This window comes from Solea senegalensis, linkage group LG12 (genome assembly GCF_019176455.1).
Source record: "Solea senegalensis isolate Sse05_10M linkage group LG12, IFAPA_SoseM_1, whole genome shotgun sequence".
NCBI classification, from domain to species: domain Eukaryota; kingdom Metazoa; phylum Chordata; class Actinopteri; order Pleuronectiformes; family Soleidae; genus Solea; species Solea senegalensis.
In genome coordinates this window covers 954284-972004 of record NC_058032.1, presented here as the reverse complement: position 1 = coordinate 972004, position 17721 = coordinate 954284, and the positions used below count along the sequence as shown (strand labels likewise).

Below are 17721 nucleotides of genomic sequence, written 5' to 3'. Positions count from 1 at the left end.
CATTATTCACATCATTATTCATAACCCACAAGAACGGAAACTGACGCGCGCGCGCGTGTGCGTGTGTGTGTGTGTGAGTGTGTGTGTGTGTGTGTGTGTGTGTGTGTTCCCCTCGCTCCACCTTAAGTGCTGCACACATCTCTATCGTCCGGCCTTCTCCATCTGCCCAATGAATCAGGAGCGGATGCGATGTATCCTTTTTCAGTGGAGTGAATGGGCCAATGGGAGTTGTCTTGTCGAGCAAACACTGAGTCCTGAGTTCTCATTCATTCAGTACACAACAGGCCACGGACACACACACACACGCACACACACACTCACTCTCTCACCGCGGTCTGTGTGACGCTTTTTATGCACCAGAGAGAGAGACAGCGCAACATAAGCGACAAACCTCGAGTCACGCACAAGAAACGCTTGGATACTAAAACAAGAATCGTCTTTTTTTTCCACGCACACGCGGGACTTGTTCCACAAATTGCGCTCGTGTTGCGTGAAGATCGGTCTGTGAAGTGCGCAGCGGCAGCGGCAGAAGCAGCAGCAGCAGCAGCGGCAGAAGCAGCAGACGCAGCGGCAGAAGCAGCAGCAGCAGACGCAGCGGCAGAAGCAGCAGCAGTTCCCCGGGTGTCTTCTGCTCGTCCACTGTGGATTTACTGTGTTTTAACCGTGGAACAAATGCACGCGCAAGACCTGCGCTGAACTTTTTCTTCAAGCCAAACCAAGAAAAGGGAATATTTGAATTATTATTATTATTATTATTATTAATATAATTAATAATAATAAAAACACAAGTCGGGATACAAGTCGCACTTGGATTAACAGGACTGTGAATGTTCTAGTCTGCGCGTGGACATTTCCCCCCGTGGATGGAGTTTTGTGTGTTTGATGGATTCCACGTTATGGATGTTTGCATATAGGTACGAGTCTCACTCACCTCTCTGTTTCACGCGTGTTTTATTATCATGAATGTGATGATGTTCTGGTGTTCGTGGAAGAAAACACGTCTCGTGACAAAGTCTTTCACAATCGTCGTGCGTGCGTTTGGCACAGATTAAATCAGACATGAGAAGCCCCACGACGGTTGTTTTCATTCATAAGTTTTTTTCCTCCGTGTATTTGGACGCGTCCTCTGAGCGTGTTTCTGTGAAATAATGGCGTGTTTTATCGAGTGGACGATCGTGTTTACTGCGCGCACTTTGCCGCACACACTGTTCCAAACACTTAGCGTGTTTTGCTGCGTAAAATGCGCATAAAATCAGCGACAATGCGTGTTTTCTTTGACGTGTTTCCTCTCGTGGGTTGTGATGGCGGCTGCGTGACTTCTATGTTCTGCTCTCCTTTAGTTCTTTTTTTTTAATTTATGGCACAAAAACGCACGCGAGTCAAACCAAAGCTTCGCGTTAATACTAGTTTTTTTGTTTTCATCGGAACTCATTGTGACCTCAGTCCTTTTCTCTTTTTTTCTTCTTCTTCTTCTTCTTCTTCTTCCTGCTCCACTTTTGTCCCGTCTCCCTGACCCCCGGTCTCTCGCTGTAGTAATAGAATACTAAGTGAAGCAGCTCATTTAGTTTCCTTGGATCGTGTCCTCATTTCGTCGCCGCGGTGCATTTAAATGTTAACGAGTCATAGAAATGTAAATGAGCAGAGGAAGAAGTTCACATGTGTGCAGAGGAGAGTTAACTCTCTTTCCTCCTCAGTTCATAGACGTGGATCAAGAGTGACATGGTGTCATTAACATTATTAATATTTATTCTTGTTGCAGAATGATAATATTCTGGTTTAAGGTTGAAAAAGCTTCAGTTGTGTGTGTGTGTGTGTGTGTGTGTCATGTTGTGGCTCCGTCTGATGATGTCCCCCTCCTCCCCTCCCTCCCTGCCTCTCCTTTGTCTCTCCCCCCTCCGGCCTCCCCTTCTCCTCCTCTGGCAGGTTTTCCGATGCATGCCAAGTCTACGGTGAATGTCGGAAGTGGTGATCCCCCCAGATGGAGCTCCAAAGTCAACATGGCCCCGGCGGTTCATTAGTGGTGATCCAGCAGCCTTCCCTCGAGAGCCGGCAGAGGTCGGATTACGAGCGGGAGCTCCAGCATGCCGCCATTCTCTCCCTGGACCAAATCAAGGCCATCCGCTCCAACAACGAGTACACTGAGGGGCCCTCGGTGGTACGGAGGCCCCCCGCGCCCCGCATGGCCCCCAGGCCCCAGGACAAGCAGGAGAGGACTCACGAGGTCATCCTCGTTAATGTGAACAACAACTACGAGCACCGGCCGTCGGGTCACCACCATCACGTGGGCGGCGGTGGCGTGGTGGTGGTGTCCGGTGGCTCGCGGGCGCCGGGTCTCAGCCGCTCCACGAGCACAGGAAGTGCCGCCAGCTCGGGGAGCAACAGCAGCGCCTCCTCTGAGCAGGGACTCTTGGCACGTTCACCCCCCACCAGGCCCAGCATGAGCTTACAGCACCACCACCGGCCGGAGCGGCCCGTACGGACTCAGCCCAAACCTAAGACCCTGTCCCAGCCCCAGCAGGGACCTCACTTCCACCAGCCTCCACTAGAGGCTCCACTCAAGCCACAGGGCAAAGGGAAATCAGACTTCTCTGGCAGTGGCACCGGAGTCACGGCCGCCGCCGGCCACCAGTTCATCTGCGAGTGCTGCGGCAAGTGCAAGTGCAGCGACTGCACGTCGCCGCGGAGCCTGCCCTCGTGTCTGGCGTGTAACGGTCAGTGTCTGTGCTCGGCGGACAGCGCGCTGGAGCACGGCACGTGCATGTGCCTGGTCAAGGGCATCTTCTACCACTGCTCCAACGACGACGAGGGCGGCTCGTGCGCCGACCACCCCTGCTCGCTGTCCCGCTCCCACTGCTGCTCTCGCTTCCTGTGCATGGGATTAATGTCGGTACTCTTCCCCTGTCTGCTGTGCTACCTGCCCGTCAAGGGCTGTCTGAAGGCGTGCCAGAGCTGCTACGACCGGGTCAACAGGCCCGGCTGTCGCTGCAAGAACTCCAACACTGTCTATTGCAAACTGGAGAGCTGGGACCGACCGAGCCAGGAGAAACCCTCCTGATCCCCCCCGTCTGTCTGTCTGTCTGTGTGTGTGTGTGTGTGTGCTCGCGTGTGCAGGAGCCTCGTGATGTGGATCTAACGATGACAATGACATACACGCAATTCAATGTTTATCAAACATTCTTAGCACCTCCTCCTCCTCCTCCTCACTGCGGAACCTCCGGAGCTAAAAACAAAAAACAAACAAGGAGTAACGAAAACCACTCGATTTTATTTTTGATTTTCTTCTGGATCAGGACCATGTTTTTACAGACCAGTGTTTGCCTTAACTGTTTCTATGTCTGTCCTCAGCTCCTCATTAACACACACACACACACACATACGTGTGTGTGTGTGAGTGAGAAAATGTTTTCTTCCGTTGTCGGGGGCGACTTCCTCTGGGTCCGTGTTTCCCGCACAGGAAGTCGCCTCTCGTCTAAACTCTGTGAAGGACGATCTCCTGTAGGCAAATATGTAGCTGTTACCTGGTGATTGACAGCACGCAGGTATGTGTTCAGTCATCGGTTACACACACACACACACACACACACACACACACACACACACACACACATGAAAGCACATCCATCTCATAGTATTTCCTCCACATCTTGGATATGTTTCCTCCACACTCATCAGAACTCTTCATTCACACTCCATTTCCCCCATGTTTTTATTTTATTTTATTTTTATTTTTATGTTCATGTGTAAATTGTATGCTCAAAATCCATAAGAGGAATTCTGGCTATTTTTTAAAAAAAAGAAAAGAAAAAGAAAAAATGTCTGTTAAAACATTTTTTGTTTTTGTTTTTGTTGTTGTTGTAAAAAAAATATTTATTATGTGAAGCTCTATTATTTTATGATATTTATTGCAAGAGACAGTCTTAAATTTACTCATGTCTGAATATAACAAGAAATATCGAAAAATACTTACTGAAAAATTAAAGGGTGGCACAAAAGAAAAACTATGTTAACTTTAAATGCAGAAAATATATTAATTAATGAAAAAAAGCAGCGTTGTCTTGGTTTCTTTGTTGGTGACTGAGCTGTGTGTGTGTGTTTTTAAACAGCGTGGTTCTGGAAACGTCTACTGTTTACATTCTTCTGAGCCCCCACACACACACACACACACTCACACACACTAACCTTGAACACTAAACAATACAGGTCATTGACACGATTAGCCCCCGGAGCTCCAAGCATCGGCGGAGCCTCCACGTTTTCCATGAGTTATTCTCACAGGAAGTAGATCCTGAAGCCACTCCACCACCACCACCCTGCACCCCCTCCACTCACCAGCCAACAAGTCATCACTAAACTATGCACCATAGTTTATTCCCTGGGCTTTAAACGCAGCCAGATCAGGATGTTCCCAAATAGTCTCCATATTGTGCAGAGCGGCAGTGTGTGTGTGTGTGTGTGTGTGTGTGTGTGTGTGTGTGTGTGTGTGTGTGTGTGTGTGTGTGTGTGTGCGTGTGTGTGCGTGTCAGGGCCACCTGTTCAAAGATAATAAAGTGTGGTCTATCAATGCTGGGCCTTTTTATGGCGTGGTTCCTGCACTAAAGGCAACGACAGGGGCAAATCCAGCCCCCCCTCGCAGCGCAGGACTCGCAGTTCTGCCTCTTTTTTTTTGTCAGTGAATTTATCACGTGGGAAGTCCGCTGACCCCCCACCCCCTCACTCACCCTTCCAACTCCGGAGGCCCCAGGGGGATGAGATCATCACTTTGAAAGTGGGTTGGTCAGCCTGAAACGGCAGAAAGAGTCGGGGGAAACCGTGCAACACAACTGTGACCAGGAAGTTTTTTTTTCTGAGACAAAAGAGGGGAGAGGAGGGAGGGGGGGAGAGGGGGGAGAATATAGTGTGTGGCTTAGCTTTGGAAAAGCTGCAGCGTTGGCAAGAAAACAACACAACTGTGTGTAATAATGGTCCACATGTGACGGCGGCGCCCCCTCAGGTGCAGTGTGTGACAGACCTGGGATCTTCAGTCATGTCAGTGGAGGTGGAGCTTAAAAATCACACAATATTCATCATTCACATGATTTCACTGCAGTTGAAGAGAGTTGAACAAAACTAAAGTTAAATAATGCTGTTAAATATCACGTTACCTTCATCTATGTAGCCTCCAGTTAGCTCATGTACAAACGATGCTGTGCTGTATACAAGTAAACAAACATTAAGTCTAGTGATTTTGATTTTACACACTTTATTTAACTCTATTTCACAGTATTGACTGACTTTGATTGTGAAGGAGAAAGGACTCGTTCCACTTCCCTCCTGTACTCAGGCTCCTTTTCTCTCTCTCCCTTTTTAGTGGAATGTACCTTTTCTTTGCCTCTGAATAGTAAAAGACTGGATTAGTGATTTGTCAATTTCCTGTTACCTTTCACAGCTGCAATCTGAGCCCGTTTGCTCCTGGCTCCTGGATGATAGTTAACAATAGGAGGCTTTTTTTCTTCTTCTTCTCCAGGTTTCACTTCTTTAGTCCCCTGTATGGGAAGCAGCAGCAGTGAGGGAGGGAGGGAGGGGTGGGTGAGGGTGAGGGTGAGGGTGTGGGGGGGCTGCACTGTATTCAGGAGGCGGTGAAACAGGAAGACAGTGTTTACTTGATATTTTCCAGCCTCGGCCAAATAAGGAAACAGAGCCGACTCCCAGCGTTTCCAGAACCTGATTCTTCTAAAGTCCTTAACTTGTCTCTTAAATCCCCGCTCTAATCATCAGAGGTTTCTAAAATAACTTTGTAAAGGGATCGGTCAGGACAGGCAGGCGTGTACGGCTGTTATTTATTTATTTATTTATTTATTTATTATCACATTCATAGAAACGTTACGAGATTACAGCTCAGAGATAATCCAGAGGCACTTTAAACATAAGTAAATGAAATGTAAACTGATGGTCACCGTTTTGATTTGTGACTGTCGAAGATAACTTTCACTTTCCATATCTGCCAGTTATTCACCTGTTGAGAAGCTGACGACACAAACTGTGTCTGCGACTGGACGTCGTTACCGTAACGACAAGGATGTGGATGTTAAGCTGTTTCTGCTTTTCGAGGGCCCGGTGGGGGGCGGGGTCTGTGCCAATTTCAGCTGACGTTGGGTCAAAAGGCGGGGGTCACGGGGGTCACACCCTGGACAGATCACCAGTCTATAGTTTTAAATTTTTCTCGATATCACAAATGGAGTGACAGTAATGAGACTGGCTGGATGGTAAGTGAAGGGTTAATTTACATCCGTCACCTTTACTTTAAAAACACCTGAACTGTCCCTTTACAGCCTGTTCATCTTAGTTAGTCTCTGTCTCTTTTCTGCCACGTGAGCTGCTCGGCAACCTCGTCAAGTCTTACTCATCGCGGGGCTATACCACCACTCCACTGTGAAATCTGACTCACTTATTAAGTAATTCTGTGGTAAAAAAAATGGTCCCAGCCTCCCCTGTCTCCCCCTCCCTCCCTCCCTCCCTCCCTCATCCTCTTCCCCTTCCTCTTTGCACTTGTTTCAGAGTAAATTTAGCTGCTCCACACACCCACGTAATGCTATTTGAAGTCGTCAGGCTTTGGCGGCAGCTTTGGGTTTGTTTTTTTTTTCTTTGTGTTTCATACGAGAGCACACACACACACACACACACACACACATGACTACTATGTGAGTCATGGTGGAACCTCCAGCCCACACATCCCATCCTAACCGGGGCAGTCCTTTTCTTAGCCAGGGAACTGCTGCTGTTACTGCTGCTGCTGTTACTGCTGCTGTTACTGCTGCTGCTGCTGCTGCTGCTGCTGTTACTGCTGCTGTTACTGCTGCTGCTGCTGCTGCTGCTGTTGGTGGAGCAGGATCCTCTGTAAACAGTCATCCTCCTCCACAGCATTCATCACCATAAAGCTCTCCGCTCCAGTCTTCCTCCTCCTCCTCATCTGGTTTTCATTATTTCCCCTCATGGCATATAAATAGAAATTAGCAATCAGTGTAAATGTGGGGGTGGTGGATTTTGGAGAGGAAAGGCGGGCGTTCTTTTGGATGACCAGAGTTTGTGGAAGTTATCTCCTGTGATATTTTAAACCTTAGATAGTCGTAAAGTATTAAAGTACATAACTTGAAACTCTCTCTAAAATATCAGGCTAGAAAACAACACAATGACGTTGTTGTTGAGTGAAAAAGCTTGTGTAACCAAAACGTAAACATGTGGGTGAATAAGAAAAGCAGCCTTGTGTTGACGTCGACCACCGTGCGCTTCAGAGTTTGTGTAACAGGTTTCAAAAAGGTTTGGTTTGGAGGATTTTCTCAAGCCACAGAGAAACATGTAATCCTCCAACTGCATCAACTCAGTATCACCCAAAAGTAATAATATTATAGAGACTGTGTTTTTGGCTTGACAGCAATGAAGACATGAAGTGATTCATGTGTTACCACCAAAAACGTACAACTCATATTTACAAAATCATATATTTATGATGATATTTCGCATCATTTCAAAAATAAAAGTGTTTGTTTTCTTACAGAACAGGAAATAGTTCATTATGACTTGATATTAAAAGGAACTCAAACTATAAGTGAGGGTGTGCACCTCCGCTCCTGTAGGGGGCGAAACGCCGCCTCTCAGACTCTTAGTATGACAGGTGGCTCCTGGGTTAGCATGTGGCTAGTTGTTGCTAGCATGTCCAGCACCATTCTGAGACTTCCTACCTTCTGTGGAAGGAAAACATCGTACACCCACTTCCTGAGACAGGTGCGTATGTAGCAAGAAAAGTGTCTCACAGTGTGCTAGCTTAGCTGTGTTAGTCTGGGTGTGGAACTGTGTCACATGCAGAGAGTCAAAGCTAGCGTGAGTCTCGCTGGTCTGACTGAAGGTAAACATTTTCTGGGTGTGTTACTCCTACTTTTAGAATACTTTAATAATTAGCTTTTCCCTAATGTCATGTAAGCTACGTTTAGCTGCCCATGCTAATAACAAAATTAATACAATCAGGACAAGAAAATATAGAGTTTGTTCAAGTTCATATGTACAATTGTAAAAACCTCACATTTGAATGTAATGGTGAATCTAGCAACTGTAAACCTTTTATATTAATATCTAAAAATGTTGATGAAGCGAGTTGAAATACAAATATTTCAAACCTCTGGACAACGTTCTCTTTTAGTTGAAAACAAAAATACCAAACTTCAATCATGACGATGCACATTTTACACTTCAGGTTACTTTCTAGTAAACTGTTATATTTTATCTGTCGTAATAAACATTTAAAATGGCATCTTTTACTACTTTGATAATCAATACTTTGATTATGACCTCAAACTCAAACTGACACTAAAACTAATAAAAAGTCAACTAAAACAGAATTTACAAAAAAAATATAAACTTATAAAAATTCTAAACACTAATTCAAACTAAAAGTCATGAAAAATCCAGAACTATTACAACCTTGACCCAGAGAACATTGTCTAAACGTTAGTTTTGGTTTAGTTCCAACTAATCAACCATGAGCTAACATTCTTTTAGCATGTTGTGTTAATAGGGTAATGCTGTAAGAAAATGAAATAAAAATAAAATGTGAACCTTCAAGAAGAAGACAGATAAACAGCTAGCTAACAGTAAGCTAGCATTCTTCTGTTCATTAAGCTAGTAGAAATATGTCTAAATATCATGATTAGATTGTTATTGAAGTCATTTTTGTAAACACACAGTGATACAGAACTAGTGTTTGAGTAGGAAATCAGTTGGAGGGATGACCTGAATACAAATGAACATGACTGTGCAGTTTAGTGGGAGAGCAAACTCTTTGTCTTATCTCGGGGGGGTTGGTTAAGCAACGACAAAAGACATTTCCTTATTAATCTCTCGTGGTGTTGAGCATGTGGACAGACTTGGTTTACAATCGAGGTGAATGGACTCTTTGTTGCTGCTCGTTTCACTGAAAACTCACAATCCTGACAAGTCATAAATGTACTTTTTAAGATTTGAAGACACCACAACAAATGAATATTAACTTTTGAGGCATAGTCTGAAACTCTGTAGTGTTGTGCAGAGAGAAAATGTGTGTTTTTGGGGGAAATAACAGCACATAGAATCCTGGCTTGTGTCTTGTTTGTCAGACGAGTCCAGTGTCAGCGACAGACGGTGGTTCAGCGGCTTTCTTCCTCCTCCGGGGGCCGTAAAGGGCCTGTAGGGATGAGCCAGTGTTTTATCAGGTGTCGAGGGCCCATTCAAGATGGAGGTGTTTCATTGGAGCTTAAGCATTTGCTCCTGGGTGTATACACACACACACACCACTACTCCTAACCTGCCCTATGTGTGTGTGTGTGTGTATGCGGCGTTACTGGCTATCTGATACCACATTCTTCTCCAAACCCCCTTCCTGTCTCTTGTCTTTGTCTTTGTCTGCCGTTTTATGGACAAAGGCCAGTTGGTCGTGATGATGATGATGACGACGATGGGGGGGTGGGGGGGGGTAGGCGATCAATACAATACACGAAACCTTGACAATCATTCATTGCAAGTAATGGCCGAGGTGTTATTTTTGGCAACTGATGAGATTTGCCCTCAATCAGTCGCTGCTCATTCATTGTCGTGCGATTGACTCATCAGTATTCAAAGTGTCACTTCCTGCCTGCAGAGTCCGTGTGAAGGCCTCTGCCAGCGCTCTGCTCGGGCCTCAGTGGACCCCGGAGCTCGTGAGTTTGCATTCTGCTCGCTAATTAAATCAGCGGGACGTTCGTCTCAGCGTCGCTGCCACTGGAGACTGTGTCTGTGGAGACAGACGCTCGTCAACAGTCGCAAACTTAAAGAGGTTCAGGAGTGTGAGCGTACGATGAATGAAAACCTGCACTCAGAGCTGCTTTAACTTGTTGTTTTCTCCTCACATAGCACTAACACTGACAAGATCATGTCCTTGTTCCTCCTTTAACTGCCCCAGGGGACAGTTTTGTGTGTTTGCTGCATTCCAGGCCCCCTACAACCACTTTTGTCCTGTTTTTCCCTTTGATTTCTCAACCAAGGACAAAACAGGCATCACATGTGCACAGTAGGTAGATGGATGGAAAGATGTAGGCAGATTTAATCGATAGATACCCTCAGTAGTCAGTTTATTAGGTACACCGTGTGACTGAGGTTATAATATGTAGGTTTATCTCTATTCTTTTGTTCATCAGTCCTTTAGACATGGTTTTGACTGCATAACTTTAACGTAGGTGTCCCTAATAAACTGACTGTAAATGTGTGTTTTTGTGAGGACAAAGACAAAGTTCACTCTAATTATCCTCCTTTTTTAGTCTCCTTTTGGTCTTTGGAGTGTTTGTTGATGTTCTTCATTTCTTTCTCCTCCCTCCTCACTCTGGGTTTCTTTGGGGAGATTTAAACAACAATAAGACCTGATTTCAGCCTGTTCCTAATAAAGTGACACTTTATTAGACTGACTTTAAATGTGAGGGGGGAGGGCTTTCACCCTCTTTATCCTCCCTTTCTCATTCTCTTTAAAGACATGATTTAAAGATAACATTTATTGAAGCGAGGTGTTCCTAATAAACTGTAAACTCGTGGTGAGTGTTTGTTTTTTGTGAGGGGAAAAAGAGGAAGCTGTCTCTCTCTCTCTCTCTCTTTATCCTCCCTTTCCTCCCCCTTTTCATTGCCACTTTTTTATTTTTTGAGATTAGACTCCAGACAGATGGTTCCCGTCTGCTGGCTTTTTTCAATTCACTTCCTCTCCTCACAGACAGCCACCCCTCCCCCCTGCACCCTCTCTCTCTCTCACTCCCTCGCGCCCTCCCTCCTCTCTCTCTGCCCCCCCCCTCCCCCATGTGGCTGGAAATAATCTTTTATTGCCCAGTTGTTCGGAAGTGACCTCCTGCCCTTGATTAGATAGGGCCAAGTCCTATCACACGATTGTGTTTGAGGTGGTGGGCTGGCCCCACACACACACACACACACACACACACTCCCACACATGCTCCCATACTACACCCCACACACTGCTGTGCCTTGGTGATCCTGTGTGAGGGGACAACAATGGGGGCTTTAGTCCCGTCCGGCGCTTCTCAGCTGGGGGGCAACAGGGTGGGGGTCACGGGGACTTTCTTTTTTCCATCAGTCAGCCAGTCACCGAGTGGAAGTTACTATAACCCCCCTCTCACCCCGTCCCCAGTGTGACAGTTACCCTCCCAGTTGCGGTTTGCTCACCCTTGACCCCTCAGAGCCTTCCTCCTCCTCCTCCTCCTCCTCCTTCCTCCTCGGATGACCTCCCACCCCCCAGAGCCTCCACAGACACTGAGATAGCCTCTGTCTCCCACACTATCAGCAGACCTTTGAGGCTGCTGTGTGGTCGTCCCACAGGTGGACCCGCCCAGATATTCTGGCTTTTGTGGAGCTTTGGATCAGGATCTGGTTTTGATCCTGTTAAAGCAAATATTTCCCTTCTTAAAACTCAGGAGACTCAGTGACTCTATCGTCAGATCCTCACATCATTCATTATCTGGAATTTCTCTGAATCTCTTCACAAATGCTTTATTATTTATAAACCGTGTCAAAGAGAGTAGTTAGTTGTCTCAAGGGTTTCACAAAGACAGGGTCGGGACCCACAGAGGGGTCATGGGGGATTTGTTTAGGGCCCCAAACTGAATATATACGTTTCTATGTGTGTTTTCAATAACGTGGACAGAGTGATATGAGGAGACACTGATGTGACTGTAAATCAGTTGCTACATCACACGCAATGTTGCCCTCGTATGGAAACACACGCTAACACGCGCAGTTGAGTCCGACTAAGACGGGCAATCGGACAACTGGAGTCTGGGAGTCTCTGTAAGCTAGCTTATGTTAAATCAGTTTCCTGTTGACCTTTAACCTCACAGCAAGCAGTGACAGGTGAGCTGTCCTCACACTCGTTTACATGCACAGTTTCATGGAGCTAAGACCATAGTCTGACTAAGACGGGCAGTCGGACAACTGGAGTCTGGGAGTCTCTGTAAGCTAGCTTATGTTAAATCAGTTTCCTGTTGACCTTTAACCTCACAGCAAGCAGTGACAGGTGAGCTGTCCTCACACTCGTTTACATGCACAGTTTCATGGAGCTAAGACCATAGTCTGACTAAGACGGGCAGTCGGACAACTTGCAGAGTTATTGGCCGTGTACATGTCTGACTCCGCCTCCTATAGCTCACTGCTTTACGTGTTAATCGTGAGCGCGGTTCTCGTGGTCGTTGTGGCGTTGTCTGAAGAAAGACGGCGCCGTGTGATCTGGGAGAGCTCATTCCCACAGAAATGTTGGTGCATGTGCAGATGCCAAGTCCAACTGTGTTCACGTCATCACAACATCCAGGTGTGTTAGTGTGACCAAGATCAGCCAGATGTTGGTCGTCACTGACGTTAAGAAAACCTAAAGATTGTCTTCTGTCCTCGACAGTACGCGTCTCTAATTGTCCATGTCTTATTTCGGAGCTTTAAACCCTCAGTGATATGTTCTGTAGTGTATATCACTGCTCATTTAAGTCCACAGACCATTTCTAACACTACAAATCTCTCTTGGTACAAATGTGGTGGTTTACAGAGAGGAGACGTGACATGTGCTCACATCTGTACTCACATCTGTACTCACATCTGTACTCACATCTGTACTCAACAACCTCCCAATCCACTTTGATTGCTCTTAACTCAGTGACTGTCTTTATCTAAGGGCCAGAAAGGGTCAAGTCTAACTCTTTTCCTAACTTTAGTGTCAGTTTCACTGCAGTGCTATAACTCCTCCTCTTCCTCTCTTCTTCTGCGCTGTCTTGTTTGTCTCCTCGTCCTCTGGAGCTGTAAACCCATAACAAAACCCTTGGTGTCTTGTTTCACGTTGGGAATGAGGGCCAGCCTGTGTGAATAAAAGGAGAATAGACAGGAAGAAAACTCTGATTACCTCCATAAAGGAGCTGACCTCATGTCGCTCCCTCCTCTACCTCTTCGTCTTCATCTTCGTCGCCTCCACCTTTAGCTTGAAAAGCTTTTTTTTGTACTTATTTTGGTGGACTGAGTTCAGAGGGCATGATCTCATAGTGAAGATGAAACTGAAAACCACAGACGTGGAAACATGGATTAATTACAGAATAAAGTTTTATTAACCAGTTTAGCCGTGCTTAAAGGGATAGTCCAGCTTTTGTTGAACCACAGGAGCTCAGCGGTGGAGCCAGTCGTTTATCTACTGGGAGGTTGTGGGTTTGATTCCCAGCTCCACTAGTCTACATGTCGATGTGTCCTTGGGCAAGACATGATGCTCCTGATGGCTGTGTGAATGTGTATGAATGGGTGAAAACTGTGGTGTAAAGCTGATTTGAGTGAAATACTTCATTGCTGTACTTCGGTAGAGTACTTCTGTCCTCTAACTATCTTTGTTACTCCTTTCTACCAAATAAAATCAGAAGAAGAAGAAGAGTTGGTAATCCTGACTCACTTTTTAATACTTTTACTTCTAAAACCTTTGATACTTAAGTTCAGTGACTGTCATAAACTTTAAGACTTTTACTTAAGTATCACTTAGACTGTGAATGTGTGAGTGAATGAACATGTTCACCTTGTTCTTTTATTAAAACCTGAGATTCACTGACTGTGTGGGAACAGGGTAAAAACCTGAACTATCCCTTTAAATCCTTTTTGTCCGGCACTTGAAGTGAACGCAGACCATGGAGCACAGATGACGGCAGCTCTGTATCCAGTTCCTTTAAAATGCTTTTAATAATCACGTTAGCGGCTGTTTATATTCCTGTTACAGTCACTGAATCAGGCCTCATGGAAAGTTTGAGGGCATCTGCTGAGCAGGAGCTCCTCACTCCTCCCTCTCCTCCATCCAGGGTCTCCAGCCCCAAATCCAGAGCAGGGGGGTCCTGAACAGGAAGCTTAGGAGGACCCCACACACACACACACACCTCTCCCCACCGCCCGTATGCTGGAAGCAGGGGGGGCCTCCAGATCAAAGGGAGAGGACACAGAAAAGGCTTATCTGTTGTTGATTTTAGGCTTATGCTCAAGCACAGGGTTCGAGCAGTGTGTCAAGGAAATACAGGGCTGGATCATTGAATCTCCCCTTTTCATCTTTTCCTTTTTTTTGTACCAAAAAATGCCTTTGTTCTTCCAAGTTCTTGGAACTGGGGGTACACTTTTAAGGGGTCCTTTAAAAGGGAAAGCAACAAGTAAGAGCACATGAGCAGGAAGACAAGTAGGTGTTTGTTGTTGAGATTAAAGCAAATGCGTGAAAATAAAACGACCCAGTTGTCAAGATCATACGTTGACCTTGTCATAGTGTAGATGTGAGTGATTTCTTTATTTACAGGTTTACGTACATGCATATCAATGTAGCTTGTGGCGCTTTAGAGGAACTCCATGGTGAATAAACCCACTTCCTGGTTATGAATGTTCAGCTTTGGGCACAGAAAGCATCTGTTAAGGTTCACAACACTGCAGAACTTTCCCAGAACACCTCAACAATCCACAGCACACCTTACAAAGTCTGAAGTGTGGTCTGCTGCCTCTGCTGGTCAGTCTACATCCACGCCACACTGTTTTTGTGCTGAAACAGAAATTCTACTCTATATAAGCCGTGGAGAAAAGAATAAAAAAGAAAAGAAAGGAAAGAAAAGAAAAGAATTATGACCTGAAACAATGGAGAAAAAGACATGGAGCGTGTATCTATGGGTGATTCTCAATATCCATACTTCTCTGTACTTCTCTGTACTTCTCTGTACTTCTGTACTTCTGTACTTCTCTGTACTTCTCTATACTTCTGTACTTCTCTGTACTCCTGTACTTGCGTACTCCTGTACTTCCCAAGTATGCACGTATATCCTTGCATACTTGAGTATTGAGAAACAGCCGATAATCGCTAACAAACCTGAGATACGTTTGTGGTTCTGATGTAAATGTTGAGGTTATAGAGGTTTATGACATCATTTATGAAGTTTTTTCCCTGTGACACAACAATAGTATTTTAGGTTTTCTGTGTGTAATAAAAAGCTTATTCTCCTAAAATAGTTTCCACGTGTACGAGCCCTGAGCTAAAATCGCTTATCTGAAAACGGCGCCTTAAAATGTATGAAATGAAAAGTGTCATTTTTGCAGTGTAGAGTTTCCCGTGGTTTTCTCTGTGAGAACAAACCACTGCAAACCTCTGGTGGCATTTCTTGCTGCGTTGCTCTTATAAAAACCCTTCAATCATTTCTATTCCCACTCTACTCGGTCTTTAACATTTCAATTTCAAACTCCGCGAGAGGCTCGATTCTATCTCCACCGCCTTCAATGGCAGTATTATACCGAAGGGGAAATTGGACCTTAAGGGCAGGCACTTTCCCTGCTGTAGATCTTATTAAGAGCGTCCCTCCATAATACAACCCAGCTTGACTCTCGGAGACCACGCCCCCGCCACAGAAACGGACCTGTCAATCACGGCTGTGGGTTGGAGGCTGACATGCTCAGCTCCAGCGTGATTGGCACCTTGTAGGATGTGTGCATTCTCTGAGGGAGTATACAGAAATGCTGGCGTACCGCCGGGAGAAATTCTTTTCCGCATCGCTGCCCCGCCTGAGTGTTTTGTGTGCATGTGTTAAGTTGCTGAGGGGCAAAAGGCCGCCTTCTGCCACACAAAGCAGCTTCAGTGTGGAGAAGCCCAGGCTACATGTTGACCATTGTACACGCACAGTGGTAGCATGCAGATATGCAATCCTGCGCTCCATCCTGTGGAACAGATACAACGCTTCGCTGGTTTCCAAACTCCCCGAGTGGACCCAAATCTCCAAAGTCATTTTCCTTGCAACCCAAAATTGTTGTTGTAGACTACTGTGCCGGCAGGACACGCTAATCTTTCCAGGTTCTGGAGCAGGAAATCAGCGGCAGATCAGATGTTTCTCTCTGCCTTCCTGACGGAGCAGGACCTCAGGAAAGTCTGGCAACACAACAAAAGACCATTTTAACTTTAATAACATTTATGCTCATGCACATGCTGATCTACCACACTATGACCCACACTGAGGTTATCTTGTCTTTATCAGTGGAATGGATTGGAGAATAGAGAGTCTGGTGTTTCACTTACACAACTCCTTTAAACCTGATCCACGTCTCTTAGAGTTTTCACTTGTGTACTTTCTGCTGTGTGTGTACTAATACATTACATACATACATATATTTTCATTACATTATAAAATAGCAAAGTAATGACAGCAATGTTGTTTTTTTACAGCGATTATACAAACAAACAAACACATGGAGTTTCTTCTTCTCTGGGCTGTTTTTAGTTGTGTACGTCACTATTGTAAGCACAACTCTGAGATCTTACTTTTACAGGTTTGTCAATGTTTGTCGTCAATTATGTCAAGAAACCAACATCCAGTACATTTTTATTCACACTTCTGTCCTCCACCCAGCAAATGATCAATTTATTGAATCACGCGTGTCAACCTCCGCTACACTAGGTGGCGATACACAAAAGGAAGTTAGCATGCCAAGCACCATTTTGTTTCTTTCTACCACCTGTTAACTGCAAAATATTGAATTCTTTCAGGTTACGCAGCATAAATTCACTAAATCTTCTCTTTGTCTTTTCCCAGGTCAAAGTCTGAATGCTGGAGCTGCACGTGGATCTGACCGCAGCCAGTTTGGGTCTGAATGAACGTAATATCATAGAAATGTGACTTGTAACTGTATTATCTTGGAATGGGTGGTTAGATTTATTACTGCAAAGTGCAGCACTTTGGTCAACTATGTTGTTTTAAATGTGCTTTATAAATAAATGAGACTGGATTGGTGTAACTTTGAGAGTTTTTGATGAAGTACATTTGTGGTTGTTCTACACTGATGTTCTAATGTATTTTAAACAGCTTTTAAAATATGAACAGACCAAACTCCTTTTACTCATACAGTGACTGTATCACATATCAGTCTATATAACCTTTAGATGCACATATACTATTTATTTATTTGCTTGGATATCACTTTCAGTTGATTTTTTTCTCATGTTTTTCTAACAAGGAACACACAGACACACAGACACACACACACACACACAGATGCTGCGTCTTGTTGTAGCAACAAAACAAAAGAATCACCTGTTTCTTGTTTTTTGCTGTTTGACAGGAACACACTTTGAGTCCAGGCCAGGACTTTAGAAAACAGAGGTGGTCTGGTTTTCTAACGTCTGAACATTTGGAGCCCGTGTGGCAGGTGAGTGTTTTTGTCGCCTGCTGTGCGCTGACATCAGATCCTGGGTGCAGCGGCGACGTCAACGTCACTTCAGATTTACACCAATTTGCTTAAAGTGTTGTTCGAGCACCGACTTAGCACTAATTTTCATTCATTTTCTGGCCGGAGCGCTGCGGAGCAGATGGAAAGAATGGCTGTCACGGAGGAGGCCTATAGCTTTACGTCTGCATCTGTTCCACAGTCGACTGCTCGGGAGAGACGGCCAGCTGTGGAGGCCATGTGAGAAGTTGAAAGGAAACTTCAGCTGCCTCACGAATCTCACACCATTACTCAGGATGAATCAAAAGAGGAACACTCTGGTTGGACAAAAGGAAAGCGAGGAGAGGAAGAGAGAGAGTGAACGACAAAGTGAAAGCAGCTGTCTGGAAGTGCCTCATCTTTACAACGACGACGCGGCGGCGGCGGCGGCGCATGCCCAGAACCGTGTTTAAATCAAACGCTCAATTTACCTTTACAGGAATATTGGAGATGTTCAGC

At 45.3% G+C, this 17721-nt stretch overlaps 1 protein-coding gene across 1 annotated transcript; it reads left to right on the top strand.

Annotated features, from left to right (window-relative positions):
* Window positions 1-564: 564 nt before the first annotated feature.
* On the top strand, window positions 565-3601 carry spry1 (sprouty homolog 1, antagonist of FGF signaling (Drosophila)). Its single transcript, XM_044041163.1, has 2 exons — window positions 565-914; window positions 1924-3601. Exon 2 carries the CDS (start codon window positions 1979-1981, stop codon window positions 3053-3055), a length of 1077 nt encoding a protein of 358 aa, XP_043897098.1. The 5' UTR covers window positions 565-914; window positions 1924-1978; the 3' UTR covers window positions 3056-3601.
* The last annotated feature ends 14120 nt before the right edge of the window (window positions 3602-17721 follow it).

Coding starts and splice junctions, on each gene's coding strand:
- spry1 (XM_044041163.1), top strand. CDS start 1,979: ATGGAGCTCCAAAGTCAACATGGCCCCGGCGGTTCATTAGTGGTGATC.